The 16,086-nt window shown below is 64.3% G+C and overlaps 1 protein-coding gene across 2 annotated transcripts; it reads left to right on the forward strand.

Annotated features, from left to right (window-relative positions):
* Window positions 1-83: 83 nt before the first annotated feature.
* NOP14 (NOP14 nucleolar protein) lies at window positions 84-14,892 on the forward strand. 2 transcript variants are annotated; one of them, XM_008150899.3, is made up of 18 exons: window positions 85-490; window positions 2,916-3,050; window positions 3,438-3,579; window positions 4,180-4,319; window positions 4,669-4,800; window positions 5,581-5,703; window positions 5,988-6,119; window positions 6,382-6,649; window positions 7,440-7,570; window positions 7,947-8,032; window positions 8,768-8,903; window positions 10,469-10,570; window positions 10,909-11,062; window positions 12,086-12,245; window positions 12,924-13,071; window positions 14,245-14,363; window positions 14,515-14,670; window positions 14,771-14,892. In XM_008150899.3, exons 1-18 carry the CDS (start codon window positions 296-298, stop codon window positions 14,868-14,870), a joined length of 2,559 nt encoding a protein of 852 aa, XP_008149121.2. In that variant the 5' UTR covers window positions 85-295; the 3' UTR covers window positions 14,871-14,892. The 2 variants fall into 2 exon arrangements, with proteins under 2 accessions (XP_054564408.1, XP_008149121.2); XM_054708433.1 differs by lacking the exons at window positions 7,947-8,032; window positions 8,768-8,903 and having other exon boundaries at window positions 84-490.
* The last annotated feature ends 1,194 nt before the right edge of the window (window positions 14,893-16,086 follow it).

The raw sequence follows: 16,086 nt of genomic DNA on the forward strand, positions 1-16,086 counted from the left end.
CGGGGCACTACGGCTCCCAGAAGTCCCTGCGCAGAGCGGAAGCGGCGCGTCGAAAGAGCGTGGCCTGCTGGGAGTTGTAGTCGCTCCGCCTACTGGCGAGTAGGCTGAGCCGGACGAGTCTCTCGGTCCCCGGCTCAGTTATCGCGACACCAGGGCGGGGACAGCTCCCTGATCCCGGCACGTGTCTCCGGAAGGGACCCGCTCTCCGCCGGCTGTGCTGGGCCGTGGGCTCGCCCCCTCCGGGTCTCCCAAGCCGTGCGGAGTCGAGCGCCTGGGGGTGCGGCGAGAGTTGGCCATGGGGAAGGCCAGGGCGACCGGGGCGCGCCCCAAGGCCCCCGGAGCCCCGGCGGGAGCGCGGGGCGGCCGGGCCAGGCCCAACTCCAACCCGTTCGAAGTGAAAGTCAACAGGCAGAAGTTCCAGGTTCTGGGCAGGAAGACGCGCCACGATGTGGGCCTGCCCGGGGTGTCGCGCGCGCGGGCCATCCAGAAGGTAAGGGCGGTGCCCCTCGGGAGCGCGGCCCGCCTGTCAGGGACCCCTAACTCCCCGCTCGGCCGCGGGACCCCGCTGGGGACCACCACGCTCCCCAGCGCGGTTTTCCGTACTCTTCCCCGAGCAGCACAGACTCGGGAGCCGGCCTGCCGGTGCTGGAGCCTCACTCTGGCTTGCCCTTGGTATGCTATTTCTCTGTGCCTCAGTTTCCTCGTCTGTAAAATGGAGATCATAGCAATACCTACATCCTGGGCAGCTGGGAGCATCCAGTGTGTACATTGACCGTCCTGGGGACAGGGCGGGCACAGCTGGACGTCCTCCGTGTGCTTGTCCACCAGTTAGACCGCGTTTCTCTTCGTGCCTCTGCGTGTGCGTGGGCTGGGTGACCTTCCCCTGGAAACGGCCCCTCCCTGGAGACCCAGCACCGTGTGACCCCTTTTCCAACTCCTTCTCCTGCTCATCTGCGCAGACTGCGCTCTCCTGGCTGAGGGACCACGGCCTTGTGTTCACAGGCTGGGGGCTCACACAGGACGCTCAGTAGGTGTTTGACGCGTGGTTGTCCCTCTCCCTGGAAGCACACCACTTGTCCCTGGCCGGGTAGGGGACGTGCCATAGCTTTCATGCCGGCCCGGGGCGCCCTGTGGTTTCTGGGACCTGTTCGCTGGCCGCCGAGGAAGACACATTAGCAGGTTGGTGGGAAAGGCCCAGGAGGACAAGTGAGTTTCCTCACCTCGCACAGTTGCTAGGGGCTGCGGCTTGCACCCAGTTCTGTGTCTGTGAAGCCTTGATGCGCCACGGAGCACTTCCATGGAAGTTCTGTTCTGGCTGCTGGGAGATGAGATGAATGGAGACTCGGCCTCTGCCTCCAGGGCCACACAGTCTGTATTCTGTCACCCTGTGCGACCCAGTGGATCTCCTATTGGAATCCGGTGTCATCCCGCTGCAGGGGCTGGCGGTGGGAGCAGCAGACAAGACCCCCCACGGAGTCCGGGTCCCCAGGGCTCACCCGGCAGGCGTGGGGGGTTGGGGCGTGTGGGCTCCGACACAGACACGTTTGTGTTCACTTGCGCCTCGGTTTCCTCATTTCTGAAGTGGGGCCCTGGCACAGCCTCGGGGTGGCTGTGAGAACGGCGTGGACTGCGCTCCGCACAGCGGTGTCCTGAAATGCCAGCACCCGGACACTTCTCAGCTCGCCGCCTCGGGCGCCTTCACAATCTGGACCGACCTCTTGTCCTTGTTTTGCCTTTTGCAACTCAGTTTATCCAAAAAGACCTGTTTTATCCCCCCAAATCTCCCAGAGGTGCCCAAGCGCCCCCCCCCCCCCCAGCTAGATTCCAGGAGGGTGCTCACGCCTCTAGCCCCCGGCAGGTCTTCTCCCTCCTCTGCCGGGGACAAGTGCTTCCTCCGGATCCCCCAGGGCTTGGCCCACCAGACAAACTCAAGTATCGAAGGAACCAGAACCTGGTGCTTGGGGCTCCCAGTGGCTGCCCGTGGAGGGGAGCGTCCCGGGGCATGAGGTCCAGGGCTCAGAGCTGTCTGGCAGGGCGCAGGCGTCCAGTTGAGTTAGGTCGTGATTTGTGCGGAGGGGCAGTGGCCGGCGAGGCAGGCTTGCGTGTGTGACGGTGCCTGGGAAGTGAATGGGCTGTCCCGACAAGGAGTCCTGTAGCTGGGACCCAGCCCAGACTCGGTGCTTACTGCACAGCCTCCGCTGCCTGGCCAGCTGCTTCTAACGCTTGGCAGCCTGAGTCAGGACCACCCTGGCCTCCCTTTCGCAGGTGGGGCCCGGGCAGAGCCGGGCTGCCTCCGAGCCCCGGCTGGAAGTGGAGCTGGTGGGATTTGGTGCCCACACTCTGGGCTGCTCGTCCTAGGCCTCGTGCACGCGTCAGTGAGTGACCACAGAAGTGCTGCAAGTATTGGTTTGAGGTTACAAATAAGCTCCAGCAGGCAGGCAGACGTGCAACACACGGGCACGCGAGTAACAGGATTGACTTACATACAAATAAACGTGTGTATGTAACAAGCGAGGAGGAAGTACGCTGCCACAGTCTGTGCCGTCCCTGGTCATGCGTCAGACCTGACCCAAGGCTCCTGTCAGCTCCTTGTTGCGAATTTCCCTTCCTCTCCGCTGGGGCCTCCGCTCCTCCAGCTTCTGAGCCTGACAGTGACCTCTGAGTGCTCGGCTCTGCTTCTCCTTAAGCCTCAGTGTCGGGCGCGCCCTGCAGGGTCCCCTGGGGTCCGAGGAGCAACAGCCCGTTTCCAGCGGCAGACTGGCCCTGTTATTGGGCTGGTGGTGTCAGTGGCCTCGAAGACAGAATGGCCAGTGCAGGGTCACCTTCCAGTGCACGAGAGCCGCCGTGGTGTCCCCTGGGAGCACTTCCCCTTTGGGGTCCGAGCTCGCCCAGCGTGACTGCTGCTCTGTTCCCAGCGCACCCAGACGTTGCTGAAGGAGTACAGGGAGAGGGACAAGTCCAACGTGTTCATAGACAAGCGCTTCGGGGAGTACAACAGCAGCCTCAGCGCGGAGGAGAAGATGATGCGCAGGTTTGCGCTGGAGCAGCAGGTACGGAGACGGGGGCGTCTCCTGTGGGCACTTGCCCGCTGGTGCAGAGGGCGGGTCTGGAGTCCTGGGCCCAGGCTGGAGGGGCGGGCCGGCTGCACACGCCGCTGGTGGATCCATACGGCAGCCAGCGGGCCCGGCGGGGCTGTGTCCTCGAGTTTTCACTAAAGCGCTGGCTCCAGCCGGGTGGGTGGACAGCGAGTGGCCGGTGGGCAGGGCCCGCGGGCCGTGCCGGGCCCGTTGACTGACTGGCCTGGGCCCAGCTGGAATCTGCACCGCGGCTCCGCCGAGGCTGCCCTGTCGCGTCGCACAAGCAACAGGAGGTCACTGGGCTCTGCTGGTCAGTGGACGTGGGGTTTTAGGAAACTGACTCTTCTCCTCTTCTGTCAGCGACACCATGAAAAAAGGAACGTCTACAACCTAAACGAAGAGGAGGAGTTAACTCACTACGGCCAGTCTTTGGCAGACATCGAAAAGCTGAATGACATTGTCGACAGTGACAGCGACCCTGAGGAGCGAGGAACGCTGTCTGGTAAGGGCAGGAGCAGGGACAGCGTCTGCTCACCGTAGTCTGGCCGCCTGGCCGCCTGGAAGAGGGTTGGGTACAAGTGTCACCGATCGTAAAGCTCTCGAGAAATTCTGCACAGAACAGGGTTCTCCTGTGTTCGCTCCAGAACCTTAAGAAGGTGTCTGGCAGGCGCAGGTGGCGGTAGATGAGACGGAGCTCCTGTTGGCTGAGAAGGCGCGTCAGCACCCTGTCTTTTTGTTGTTACTCCTTCCCTGGGGGTATTTTTCCATTGGTTTTCAGAGAGAGTGGAAGAGAGTGGGGGAGAGAGAAACATCGATGCAAGAGAAACACCGATTGGTTGCCTCCCGCATGAACCCCACCCAGGGCCAGGGATCGAGCCTGCAACCCAGGTACGTGCCCTTGACTGGAATCGAACCCGGGACCCTTCAGTCCCAGGGCTGACGCTCTGTCCAGAGCCACACCGGCCAGGGCAGTGCCCTGCCTTATTTGAACATCACCCTAGTTCACTGTAGCCGGGCGCTCAGAGGGACAGTGTGAGCCCAGGTGTGAGCGCTCTGAGGAGACGGGGTGGGCTTCATAGCTCTGCTTCTGCTCTGTGTGCAGCCGAGCTGACGGCAGCCCATTTCGGGGGCGGAGAGCTCCCCCAGAAGAGGACCTCCCAGCAGCCAGGCCCGGAGGCAGAGAGGCCCAGATCCCGCAAAGAGCTGATTGAGGAGCTCATCGCCAAGTCGAAGCAGGAGAAGGTGCGACACGCAGCCTGGGAGGGGCCCTGTCACGCGCTGGGGCTCTGGGCTTCTGCGGGCTCGCTGTGCCCCTGCGTCTGAACGCAGCCAAGGCGGCCCTGCTTCAGCTCCGGGTTCACTGAGCATCCACTGCAGGCGGCTCACTGGTCGGGGGCCTTGTTGTGGGCCGGTTCCGGGGCTGTGACCTGTGGCAGGATTTGCAGACACCACGGCGTTTACCAACAGCGAGCAGCTCACAGCAGGAAACCCGTGCCTATCGCTGTGGCCCTTCTGCCGACACGTGGGTGCGGCTCAGTGCCGAGGGCCCGGAGGGAGCCGCAGTGATGCTGTGCCTCTGCTCTTCTTCCAGCGGGAGAGGCAGGCCCAGCGGGAAGACGCCCTGGAGCTCACAGAGAAGCTGGACCGCGACTGGAGGGAGATCCAGAGCCTCCTGGCCCGCAGGGCGCCCCAGGCCCAGAGCAGACCCCAGGAGAAACCCCAGGTGGGTAGGGGCGGAGCACACGCCCAGCGACGGCTGCTGACCTGATCTTTCTCCGCAGAAAAGGGGCGCAGGTGTCCTGGTCCCGTTTCTGTTAGGACCCAAGTTTCTGTTGAAGTTTATCAGGTTACCTGATATTTCACATCAGGGTGGAAATTGACTAAAAATTACTGCAATATTTATTAAGTTAATTAATTTAGTCTAAGTTATTGATAAAGCCGCATGTGTGCCCTGGCTGGTTTGTCTCAGTGGTTAGAGCATTCGCCTGCGGACAAAAGGTCCCAGATTCAATTCCAGTCCAGGGCACATGCCCAGGTTGCGGACACGATCCCCAGTAGGGGGCGTGCAGGAGGCAGCCGATAAATGATTCTCTCCATCATTGATGTTTCTCTCGCCCTCTCCCTTCCTCTCTGAAATCAATACAAATATTTTTAAAAAAAAAAAAAAAAAAGCCGCCTGTGTTTATGGGGCTGGTTTCTATGAAACAGCCAGGCTTCCGCCTGGTCGCCAGGCGGTCGGGACTCTGAGCCACCTTGCTGCTGTTCCCTGCAGCCGAGCTCTCGCTGGGGCCGAAGCCTGGAGGGCAGGGCTCAGTTCTGTGGCAGCAGGTGTAGGAGCAGAGAGTCCTGTGGGACCAGACGTGTCCTGGGTGCCGAGCACAGCTTCCGCTGAGAGCAGACTGCGACCGCGGCCGTGATGGCCTCAGCCTCAACCGGTGCGGGGAGCGGCCGGCACTCGCTCTTCTGAAAGGGAGACCAATGATGCACCCTTCCTCTCTGCCAGCCTGACGCCTACGACAGGGCGGTGCGGGAGCTGGGCTTCGAGCTGAAGGCGCAGCCCTCGGACCGGATGAAGACGGAAGAGGAGCTGGCCAAGGAGGAGCAGGAGCGGCTCCGGCGCCTGGAGGTGCGGGCGCTGGGGGCGGTGCCGTGGCCTGGGCCCCGGCGTGGGGGTGTGGCACGTGGGAGGCTGCTGTGGCCTTCCTGTCAGGCCTTCCTGCCTCGTTCTGAGGGGGTGAGCTGCTCCTGGAATCCGTGGGACCTTTTTAGTCTCTTTGAAGTTTATGTGTATTTTACTATAAAGACCTTTTCTTAATAAGTCTTTTCCTCTGATTGTGAAAGTAAAAAGTTCAGGTAACACCCCTGCTTGCCCTCCCCATCAGCCCCGCACATGACCTCTCTCCGGCGCAGGCAGAGCGGGTGCGGAGGATGCTGGGGACGGGCGAGGACCAGGACAGCAAGGGGCCTGCACACGTGTCTGCAGACGACTTAAACGACGGATTCGTGCTGGACAAGGATGACCGGCGTCTGCTCTCCTACGAAGTACGGTGCTGCCTTCCCTTTCTCCTGAGCGTCAGGGCGCATGGGGGTGTCTCGCTTCCAGGTTCGTCTCAGGCGGGAACTGAATCTCCACGCTGTCCCCGCGGCTCTGTGCCGCGTGTTCACGGGGTCCAGGCGCCGAGGCTGGGCAGACGATCGTGGCGCTGCCCGCTCTCGATCTCCTCGTGCTTTCACTCGGTTGCTAACAAGTGCTCTGACCGCGTCCCGGGTCGTCACGCCTGTGGGTTCCGTGTCCTGTTCCCAGGACGGAAAGATGAACGTCCAGGAAGAGCAAAGCGGGGAAGCCAGTGACGGTGGGAACTCGGAGGAGGAGGAGGAGGAGGAGGAGGAGGAGGAGGCAGAGGACAGCGGCGGCTCCGACAGCCACTCGGACCTGGAATGCGGTGTGGAGAGCGAGGAGGAGAGCGAGCGGCCAGAGCAGGAGCCGCGGCAGCCGCCTGGGGGGAGGTCAGCAGGCCGTGGCCAGGAAGCTCGAGACGCTGCCAGGACTGAGCTGCCTTACACGTTTGCAGGTAACCTCCTGCCGGTTCCCTAGGTCTCGGGGCCAAGTCCAACCTGGCGATCAGTCTGCCTCGCTGAGGCTGCAGTGTGGGCGGGGCGAGCGTGCTCTGGCTGCAGCCGTGGCCGGCGGGCGGGCATGTCCTCCTCCTGCCTCTCGGTGTTGCCTGGGGCCTGACCCAGGTCCTGGCCCCGTGGGGCCTTTGCTACGTGGCCACAGACAGGAGGCGGCAGACACACCTTTCTGGAGCAGTGTCTTCGTGCCACTGTTAAGTGTCGGCCTTTGTGGTGGGCAGGCGGCTGCACGGAGAGCCAGGGCGGGCCTGGGGGACCAGGGCTCACCTGGGAGGGGCCGCTGAGCTGCATCAGACAGGCCAGTGTCCCTCCAGCACACAGGGGAGGCGTCCACTCTGGCCAGCAGTCCCGCCTTGTCCTGTGACTGCAGGTCATTTCCGGGGACGGTGGGCTCGCCGTGAGGCTGGCTCCATGGCAGTGGCTCCGACAGGTAGGAGCCACGGCTACGCTCACGTGGCCCTTCCGCCCCCTCTGTCGGCTGGGCTCGCGGCGCCGGGTGTGGAGGAGCTTCCTCGCGGTGCCTGTGCTCGGGTGGCGGCTCACCGCGAGCCCAGCCGCCTCCCCCTCCCGGACACGGGGGTTTGCGGTGTCACAACGTGCAGCGAAGGGCGTGTTTCTGTAGAGAAGGCGCGTTGTCTCGCCACAGCGAGAAGCAATGGCGCTTACGTGGTTCGGGTTTGCGTCTGAGCCGTTCTCCTGCCGAACAGTGAGTGCGAGTGTGTTCGGCAGCTCCCGAGTCCTCCGAGGACCTCAAGTGCTTGCTGACGGGGAAGTCCGTGGAGGAGCAGCTGCTGGTGGTGGAGAGGATCCAGAAGTGCCACCACCCCAGTCTCGCCGTGGGGAACAAGGCAAAGTTAGAGGTACGCCGGCGACGGGTCGGGGGGTCAGTGCTGGGAGCATCGGGCCGACCCCGAGCTGCGGGGATCCGCGCGCTGGGGCTGCCGGTCACCGAGTGGCCTGGCCCTGTGGCTGCTGCCGGGTTGGGGGCGGGGCAGGAGCCCTCGGCAGGCCTGGAGGAGGCCCCCACGGGGGCCCTCATGTCACCCGAGAGTTGGCCTCCTGTGGCCATCGAGCAGCCAGGCCAGCCCCTCGGGGAAGTCTGGCGCGCCTCCTCCCTCAGGACGGTGCGGGGTGCCTGCTGCCGCGCTGAGCCCCTCCCGTCAGCCCGAGGGGGCCGTGCGTGTCTGCCCCGGGTCCGTTCCGGGTCAGCACTGAGCTGCTCCCCGTGTCCCCCAGAAACTGTTCGGCTTCCTTCTGGAATACGTTGGAGAACTGGCTACAAATGACCCACCAGACCTCAGAGTGATTGACAAGTTGGTTGTGTGAGTAGAACGGTGGCGTGGGCTGAGCTGAGCAGCTTGATCCTGTTCAGAGCCGGTAGAGTCCATGTGGGGGTTAAGGTCAGCCTGGCTGGTAAACGGGATTCCGGGCCAACCACACCACAGCCCGTGACGGGCCGCCGGCTGCTCCTGCCCCAGAGCGGGGTGTGTCCGCAGTTCGAGCGACGGGGGATGGGTCTGCTCCTGGCATTGGATGGCTGACTCGCTTTCGTTCTCCAGCGACCCCTCGTGCTCCGCTGGGTGGCGGAGGGTGTCTGGAGCCATGGTGCTGGGCGGTCTGTGCCTCGGGAACCGGCAGGCTCCTGTGACCTGGGGCTCTGGTTAGAAGCATGTCCCTCTTGTCCACCTGGCCCTGCGGTGGCTGGGGCAGGTGTGGGGGTCTCCCACGTGGGAGGTTAGTGAGAGCGTGGCCTAGCGGCCTCTGCCATTTCAGACGTGAGGTGGAGTCGCGCGTTTGTGGGGAAGCACCGTAGCCGGTCAGCCAGGTGGGCACATTGGACCTGCTCCCCCCTGCAAACGGCATCGGTCAGATGGGTTATTACGAAGCCAATCACAGGAGGCACGTGGCTCCCCCAGCAGCCAGGCCGCCGTCGGAGGGGGTGGGTCCCCGCAGCTCTGGCTCCAGCCTCCGTCGGCAGTGACGCACAGGTGGGGTGCGGGGGAGGAGGGCCGCCCTCCCGCCGGCGCCCTGCACGGACCTGTGTTTCTGACGAACAGGCAGCTGTACAACCTCTGCCAGATGTTTCCTGAAGCCGCAAGCGAATCCGTGAGGTTTGTGCTCCGAGACGCCATGCACGAGATGGAAGGGACGATCGAGGCCAAGGGCCGGGCCACATTCCCGGGGCTGGACGTGGTAAGCGGGGCTCGGTCTCCCCAGGCTCAGGCCTGCGGCTGCCAGGAGCCCGGTGCTGTCCAGCACCACAGACAGCGGCGGGCGCTGAGAGGCCGTCCCCTCCGGAGGCCTGGGGGTGGTCTGTCCGTTAATGGTGAACTGAAACGTGTTCGAAAGAGATTGCGTGTGAACGGGGCATGTTTAGTCTCCACGGCAAGGTTTTAAGGCAAATGGAGGCGCGGATTTCCAGGGAGACCCAAGCCCGAGGGCTGGCTTTGCTCCGTGTCTGAGCGCCACTAGGAGACATGAGGACAGTTTACGAAGCCGTCAATGTTAGTCAATGTTAGTGAGTCTCACTCAGTTACTCCACTTTCTGGACTTGGTGTTGAAAGGATGAGCAGTGATCAGCAGAAACTTAAATTACAGGGTTTGTGGCTTATCATTCCTGGCCCTAACAGGCTCCCCAAGTAGGGTCCGAGCCAGTGTCCATGGCGTTGCTGGAGACTTCCGTTCTGTGCGCCTCACCCAGCTTCCTTTCCCCACGGCCGCCCTGGGTGGTCCCTGGAGCCCTGGCCAGGGAGACCCCGTCTGCCTCCTCGGAGCCTCTTTCTGCCCAGGAGTATTGTGGGGCCCAGTAGCAAGGCCTCGCAGGCTGCCTGGTCTTCAGCCCGTCCCTTCGTCTGAGCCGCGGGGCCGGGCCCCCTCGTCGGTGAGGGTGCCCGTGGCGGGTGCCTGCGGGCTGTGCCTGACCCGGGGTCCCTGAAAGGCACCGCTTGTCATCACCTAAGACAAAACAGATGCATCTTGGGAGCGTGCAGGAGGCAGCTTCCTGTCGTGGAGACGGTACCGGCTCCCCACCTCCCGGGACACCGCGGGCCGGGCGGCGCCCCTTCCAGCCCCACGGCGCCAGGGCGCTGCCCGCCGCCTCACCTGCTCGGACACGTGTGCAGTCCCCTTGGGCCTGCGTCAGTCATCAGTGCCTGATGCGAGGGAGACCGGGAGCTTCCAGGAAACACTGCCGTGAGCGGCGGGCTGTGCTCAGCCTTCTGTCCCGAGATGAGCCGAGCGGGTGGGAACTCAGCTGGCACGGCAGAGCCCAGGAGGGCGTTGAGGGAACAGCCTGCCGCGCCCTCGGTCTGCTCAGCTGTGCCGTGGGCGCCCTGCCCAGGTCCTCAGGAAGGTCCTGCGAGGTGGACGTGGGGCTTGTGGTTCTGCCCCGTGTGCCGTGAGGCTGTCGCAGGAAGAGGCTGCTTCCCTCCGGCGAGGCGCCGAGCCTCGGGCTGCTTCCCCTGAGCTTGGCAGTGGGTGCAGTGGGCTGTGACCTCGGCCCAGCCGTGGGCTTGATGCCCCAGGATGGCCGGCTCCGGGACAGGGTGTGACAGCTGCTGTGGGAGCCCTGCCCTGGCCACGAGCCTGCAGCACAGCGGGACCCTAGGGGCGTCACTGCTCTGACCAGGTTCCAACGCGTTTTGCTCCTGCCCCTGGTACAGGCAGGACTTCCGCAGAGCCAAACCCGTTAGGGGTACAGGCAGGACTTGGAACGGCGCCTCCGCTCTTTAATCTCTGTGGTCCCCCTTTCCTTCCAGCTCATTTACTTGAAAATTGCTGGGATGCTGTTCCCAACCTCTGACCTCTGGCACCCCGTGGTGACGCCCGCGCTGGTGTGCCTGAGCCAGCTGCTTACCAAGGTACGTCCTGCCAGAGCCTGGTGAGGGGGTCCTGGTCAGGTAGGACAGCAGCTCATCCAAAAGCGTCCGTGGGGAGGAGGTGGGAGCTGAGGTCAGAAACGGCCCCGCTCCCCGAGCACCTGCTTCAGCAGCCCCAGGCGGGGTGCAGGTGACAGAAAAAAACCCTTTCCAGGTCTGATAGGGGTCCTGTGCCCCTTTTGGCTTAAAATGTCCAAATAGTTCCTTCTTCCGGGCCGGGCCGGGCACTCAGCGGGCCCCGCACACTCCGCCCCGGGGAGCAGTGCGGGCTCCCACCCCCCTGGGCAGCAGGTGGTCATCGCTGGGCCCGCCCTCTGCAGTGCCCCGTGCTGTCCCTCCCGGACGCGGTGAAAGGCCTGTTCGTGTGCTGCGTGTCCCTGGACTACGTGTCCCTGTCGCAGAGGTTCATACCCGAGCTGGTCAACTTCCTCCTGGGCATCCTGTACATGGCGACTCCCAACCAGCCCGGCCCCGGTGAGCGGGGGCTCCGGCAGGGGTTGTGCTGGGGTCTTCGTCCTCCTGAAGCCAGTGTGGGACGTGGGAGAGCGGGCAGAAGACGGGCCTCTGAAGCCTCCCGCCCAGAGGAGCGCCCTCTGCTGGGGGTGGGGGTGGGGGTGGAAGCAATCGGGACGTCACCTGCCCGCGGTGGCCAGAAGCCGCACGTGGCGGGGCTGACAGACGTGCCCTAAGTCACGTTCACCCGGCGGTCTCGGCCGTACGCTGATGTGAAAGGACGTCCTCGCGTTTGGGTTGAGGAAGACACACGCTGGGTTCGTCTTCCTTTTCACGTGGCAACAAGCACGTGCTGGCGCTCGGGCTCCGCGGCACGTCCGGTGGCAGCGCGTCCCCCGTTCGTTCTGCTCTGCTCTGCTCACCTCCCCGCTTCCCTCCTGCGGGGACCCCGGCGGCCTCGCCCCTCGCTCGGTCCCGTCAGAGCTCAGTGCCCAGTCCTCTCGCTCTCCCCAAACACAGTGACCATCCTGGGTCCTGCCCGCGGCTGCTCCGTGGCTGCCCTGCCGCCACGCCGCGTGCTCCTGGGCGGCAGGGCTCGGGACACACTCGGCCCCGGAACCTGCCCGGCAGGGCAAGTGTAGGTGCACTGGCACGGGCCAGGCAGCGGGGTGGCTGCTGTAGCCCCTCGCCCCTCTCCGTGCACCCAGCCACCCCTTGCTTTGCTGCGGCACCCCCCCCCCCCCCGCTAGTCCCTCTGCCTCGGCGCTCTTCTGGGTGAAGACGGGTGAGCCCTGCACACCACAGGGTCCTCCCCAGCCTTCGCCTGTGGGACGGCCTCTGACCTGGTGAACTCTGCAGCCCCCCACCCAGCACTCCCAACAGACCCCTCGTCCTCCTCTGCTTCGTCACCCACTGTCTCATGTTCAGTCCAGTTCATTCATCTCAGGGGTGTTCCTTACGGCCTGCCTCCCGCGAGAGGACAGTGGGCGCTGGTGAGTGAGCCTGTGACCCTCAGGCCCTCTGTCCTGTCCCCTTGGAATCCAGGCTACACGCTGGTGCCCCCTTTCAGACCTCGGGGGAAGCACTCGGAGCTGCTCGTGGTGTCTGACGAGGGCGACGCGGCCACGTGGCAGAGGAGGAGCCTGTCCCTCCACTGGGCGAGCGCACGGCACACCCAGACCGAGACGGAGGCCAACCACACCAGGTACGTGCGGGCCCAGTGCCACCCAGGTCCCAGACCTCGAGGTGCCCACGTCATCTCCGCGGGTGACAGGACCTTACGTGGAGAAGCTGTTAAATCTAATCATTGAACTTAACCAAGCACAGGGCACAAAGTTGGCAAAACCAGTTGCATTTTTATGCCCTAACAACCGCCAGTGCAGGAAACTGCCAGCAGCTCCGCGTGCAGGAGCAGCAGGAAGAAGAAACTAACCTTCCGAGGGGCCTGCACCTGTCTGCGCAGGGGCGCAGTGTGGGTCCCCCCAGCAGCCACGGGGCCAGCTCCCACACAACCTCGTGGGCTTGCTTTGTTGTTGGAGAGTAGCCGCCGTGGCCACCCAGCAGGTGGGAGGCGGTGCCTCGCGTGGCTGGGCTTGCGTTTCCTGGCGGTGAGGCTGCGCGCCTGTCGGCCACCTGTCTGTCCGAGTCCTGACGGCATTGTTCCCGGGAACAGCCTCCCACAGCATTGTTTTCAGAACATGGCTGCTTGGCCTTGTGAACAGCAATCACACCGGCCCAGGGCCCGCTCCTGGGCCGCCTCCCCCGGCCTGGCCGCTCCCCTGCGCCGTGGCGGCTGTGGAACCTCGTTAGCTGCGGCCACGCGGCGTGTTCAGAGTTGAGTGTTGGCTTGAATTCTTGCACGACCATTGCCTGTCGCCCGCAGGCTGTCCTGCCTGGCCGTGTGTCTGGCTCTGGTGAAGCGCTGTGCGCTCATGTACGGCGCGCTGCCCGCCTTCCACGACATCACGCGGCCCCTCAGAGCCCTCCTGGCGCAGCACCTGGCCGGCGGCAGCCACCCCCACGAGCTGCAGGTGAGGCTCCCCCACGAGGGCGCGGCCAGCTCAGCCCTTCCCGGGACGGGCAGATTAGCGGCACTTTGGTCCTTGGCCGCACCCCTGGAAGTGAAGGGCACTCACTGTGTTTGCGAGTGAGAAACTAAGTCCGTGCTGAGGAACCCCGAGAAATAGCTGCCGCTGCCCGGGGCTGCCCGGGGTGTAAGCCGAGAACTGCCATGTCACGTCCCCACTGCCCACCGGGCCTGGCGCCCGTCCCTCCCGGCCACATGCTCTAGCCTCGCTTGGGGACTGCGTTCCGCAGCATGGCCACCCCAGCGCGTGCTGTCGCACCTCTGCCCCAGGAAGTGGCCGAGAGGACATCCTGTCCCCCTGCGGGAGGCGGGCGAGGTGGCTCGTCCCTTAGCTGAAGCGCACCCGGCTCTGCCCTGCGGATTCAGGCAGGCGGGGGGGTGGGGGGGATGCTGTGAGCTCGGGGGCACCGCACTCATACCTGCGCGTGGTCCCCATGGAGCCGGGGCTGTGGGCCTCAGGCGGGCCAGGGCGCTGTGCCTTCGGAGCAGGAAGCCTCGTTCCGGACGCACCGCACCGCGTGGGGAAAGGCAGGAGCGCACGTCAGCTGGCTGGCTGCCAGAGAGCTCCTGGGAGCTCGGCCAGCTCTCCTGGCAGGCCAGGCGCAGGTTCTTCCTGTTGGCATGAACGTGACCTCAGGTCACAAAGCCTGGGTCCTGCTCTGTGCCCGCCCTGGCGCGGTGGCCGCAGGCACTGCCAGGCTTCTCTGGGAAACAACCCGTCCTTGGCTCAGGGCTGGCAGCACAGGCTGCCTGTCGGACCCCTGCACTCGGTCTTCGGGCCTGCAGCCCCCGGCCCCCCCCCCCCCCCCCCCCCCCCCGCCAAGCAAGGTGCCGCTTCCCTCAGGGCCCCCCCTGTGAGCACAGGTGGAGCCTTCTGCCAAGGGCCATCTGGCCATCATTCCCGGGCCACACGACATCATCAGCTTAGAACTAGCCGCTGTTTGTCAGACACTTTATCTCACCCTGGGCAGGGCCAGGCATTGCCCACCCCTTCCCTTAGCAGATGAGGGAAGGCCTGGGTGGGGGGGCAGGTCCCTCCCTGCCGCCTCTGAGGCGGCAGAGCCTCCTGGAGGAGCTGGAGCGGCACCGCGGCCATCACAGCACGTCTCCTGGGCAGGAGCTGTGTCGGGGCGCCCTGGCCGACTTGGAGGCCCAGGAGAGGCGCTACCAGCCCCTGGTCTGCGAGAGGAGCAAGCCTGTACCCCTGAAGCTGTTCACCCCCCGGCTAGTCCAAGTGTGAGTGCAGCCGCCGCCACGGGGCCCTCCGTGGAGGGCCGGGGTCAGGGTGTGGGTACAGCCCCCCCAACACAGCACCCCAGCCCCAAGGGGTCAGGGTGTGGGTGGGGGCCCACCTGCAGTCGGGGCCAACTCGCTGGCTCTGCTCTAGGCTGGAGTTTGGAAGGAAGCAGGGCAGCACGAAGGAGGAGCAGGAGCGGAAGAGGCTGATCCACAAGCACCGGCGGGAGTTCAAGGGCGCGGTGCGGGAGATCCGCAAGGACAACCAGTTCCTGGCCCGGATGCAGCTCTCGGAGATCATGGACCGGTGAGGCCGCCGCGGCGGGCCTGGGAGCCGGGCGGCTGTACCCCCTGCTCGCCCTGCGCGCGCACGTCCTCCAAACTAACCCGCTGGCCTTTCTTCTTAGGGATGCGGAGAGGAAGCGCAGGGTGAAGCAGCTTTTCAACAGCCTGGCCGAGCAGGAGGGTGAATGGAAGGCTCTGAAGAGGAAAAAGTTCAAAAAATAAATGTTCTCTTTTCCTCCCTGGACTTCTGTTCCCGTTTCAGCGTCTCCTGGATGCGCTCTGGACCTGGGAACGGCTCCCTGAGAGCACGTGCTGTGAACTGAACCTCTGGGTCCGTCACGGTCTGGGACTGGGGGACTGGCGGTCGTTTTTGCCTTTGTGACTAGAATGCAGTGTTATTTCACATTATACACTGTATTTTCAATTACCCCAGCCCCACGACGGGCAGCCCCTAATTCAGTCTGCCTGGCGCTCGAGGGCCCAGTCTCGGTTCTGGGCGCTGGGCCGCGGGGACGTCCGCACTGACCCGGGAGCTGAAGGTTGGGGCTGGATGGGTTGGAAGACAAGGCGTTTATGGTTAAGGTCACACACTTGCAAGTTAAACGTCAAAGAGCAGCGTTCTCATCCCCTGCACTGCCAGGAGCTTCCGAGAACGCAGGCCTGCGTGCTGTTGGCTGGCCCCCGGGCGTGGCCAGGCCCAGACAAGGGCTGTTCTCAGCCTTTTGATAGGAACACACTGCGTAGCTCCGGCTCCCCTGCCATCTGATGCGAGGCCTGTTGAGGCAGGTGACCTGTCTCAGGTGTGAAGGTCAGAGGCTACAAAAGGGAGCATGGCTCAGCGGGGAGATCAGCCAAAGGTACCTTAGGGGGGACATCGAGTCTTTGGGGAAAGAGCTAATGGGTTTTCATTTGTTGCAGGTGGAATGACTGTACATTAGGCATAAGTGAAACTGCTATTTTCGTGATGTGGCTATCCTATATAATAAAGGCTAATATGCAAATTAACCGAGCGGTGGCTATGGTGCAGACCACCAGGGCAATGCGCTCCCACCGGGGCACTGCTCAGCCAGCCAAGGGTGTCCACTCGGACTTCCCCGAGGGCTCCCAGACTTGGGGAGGGCGCAGGCCCAGGTGAGGGCCCCCCCCCCACAGTGCACGCATTGTTTAGTATAAAGCGGTGAGTGTGGGGTTGATGGCATGGTGGGGGCTGCATCGCGTCAGCTTGGAAGAACTTGAGAACTAGAATCCCCTCCCATTTGTTCACAGCTCGGGTTGGCCACATGGGGGCGTGGGTGGTGTGAGACGAAGGGCCGCGGGCGGCTGCGCGGGCCCGGCGCGTGTCCAGAGCTGCTCCAGCTGTCAGACCCGCCGCCAGCTGGGCCCGGGGGGCGTCACTGGTCGCTGCGGTCTGACCTCACGGCCCTTTCCTCCTCACCTG

The sequence above is a fragment of the Eptesicus fuscus genome, chromosome 2 (genome assembly GCF_027574615.1).
Source record: "Eptesicus fuscus isolate TK198812 chromosome 2, DD_ASM_mEF_20220401, whole genome shotgun sequence".
NCBI lineage: Eukaryota > Metazoa > Chordata > Mammalia > Chiroptera > Vespertilionidae > Eptesicus > Eptesicus fuscus.

Bases quoted from the DNA above. Each gene is read 5' to 3' on its own strand.
- NOP14 (XM_008150899.3), top strand. From the start codon at position 296: ATGGGGAAGGCCAGGGCGACCGGGGCGCGCCCCAAGGCCCCCGGAGCC. The intron at 3,580-4,179 runs GTAAGGGCAGGA...CTCTGTGTGCAG, and splicing joins GGAGCGAGGAACGCTGTCTG to CCGAGCTGACGGCAGCCCAT. The intron at 12,246-12,923 runs GTACGTGCGGGC...TGTCGCCCGCAG, and splicing joins ACGGAGGCCAACCACACCAG to GCTGTCCTGCCTGGCCGTGT.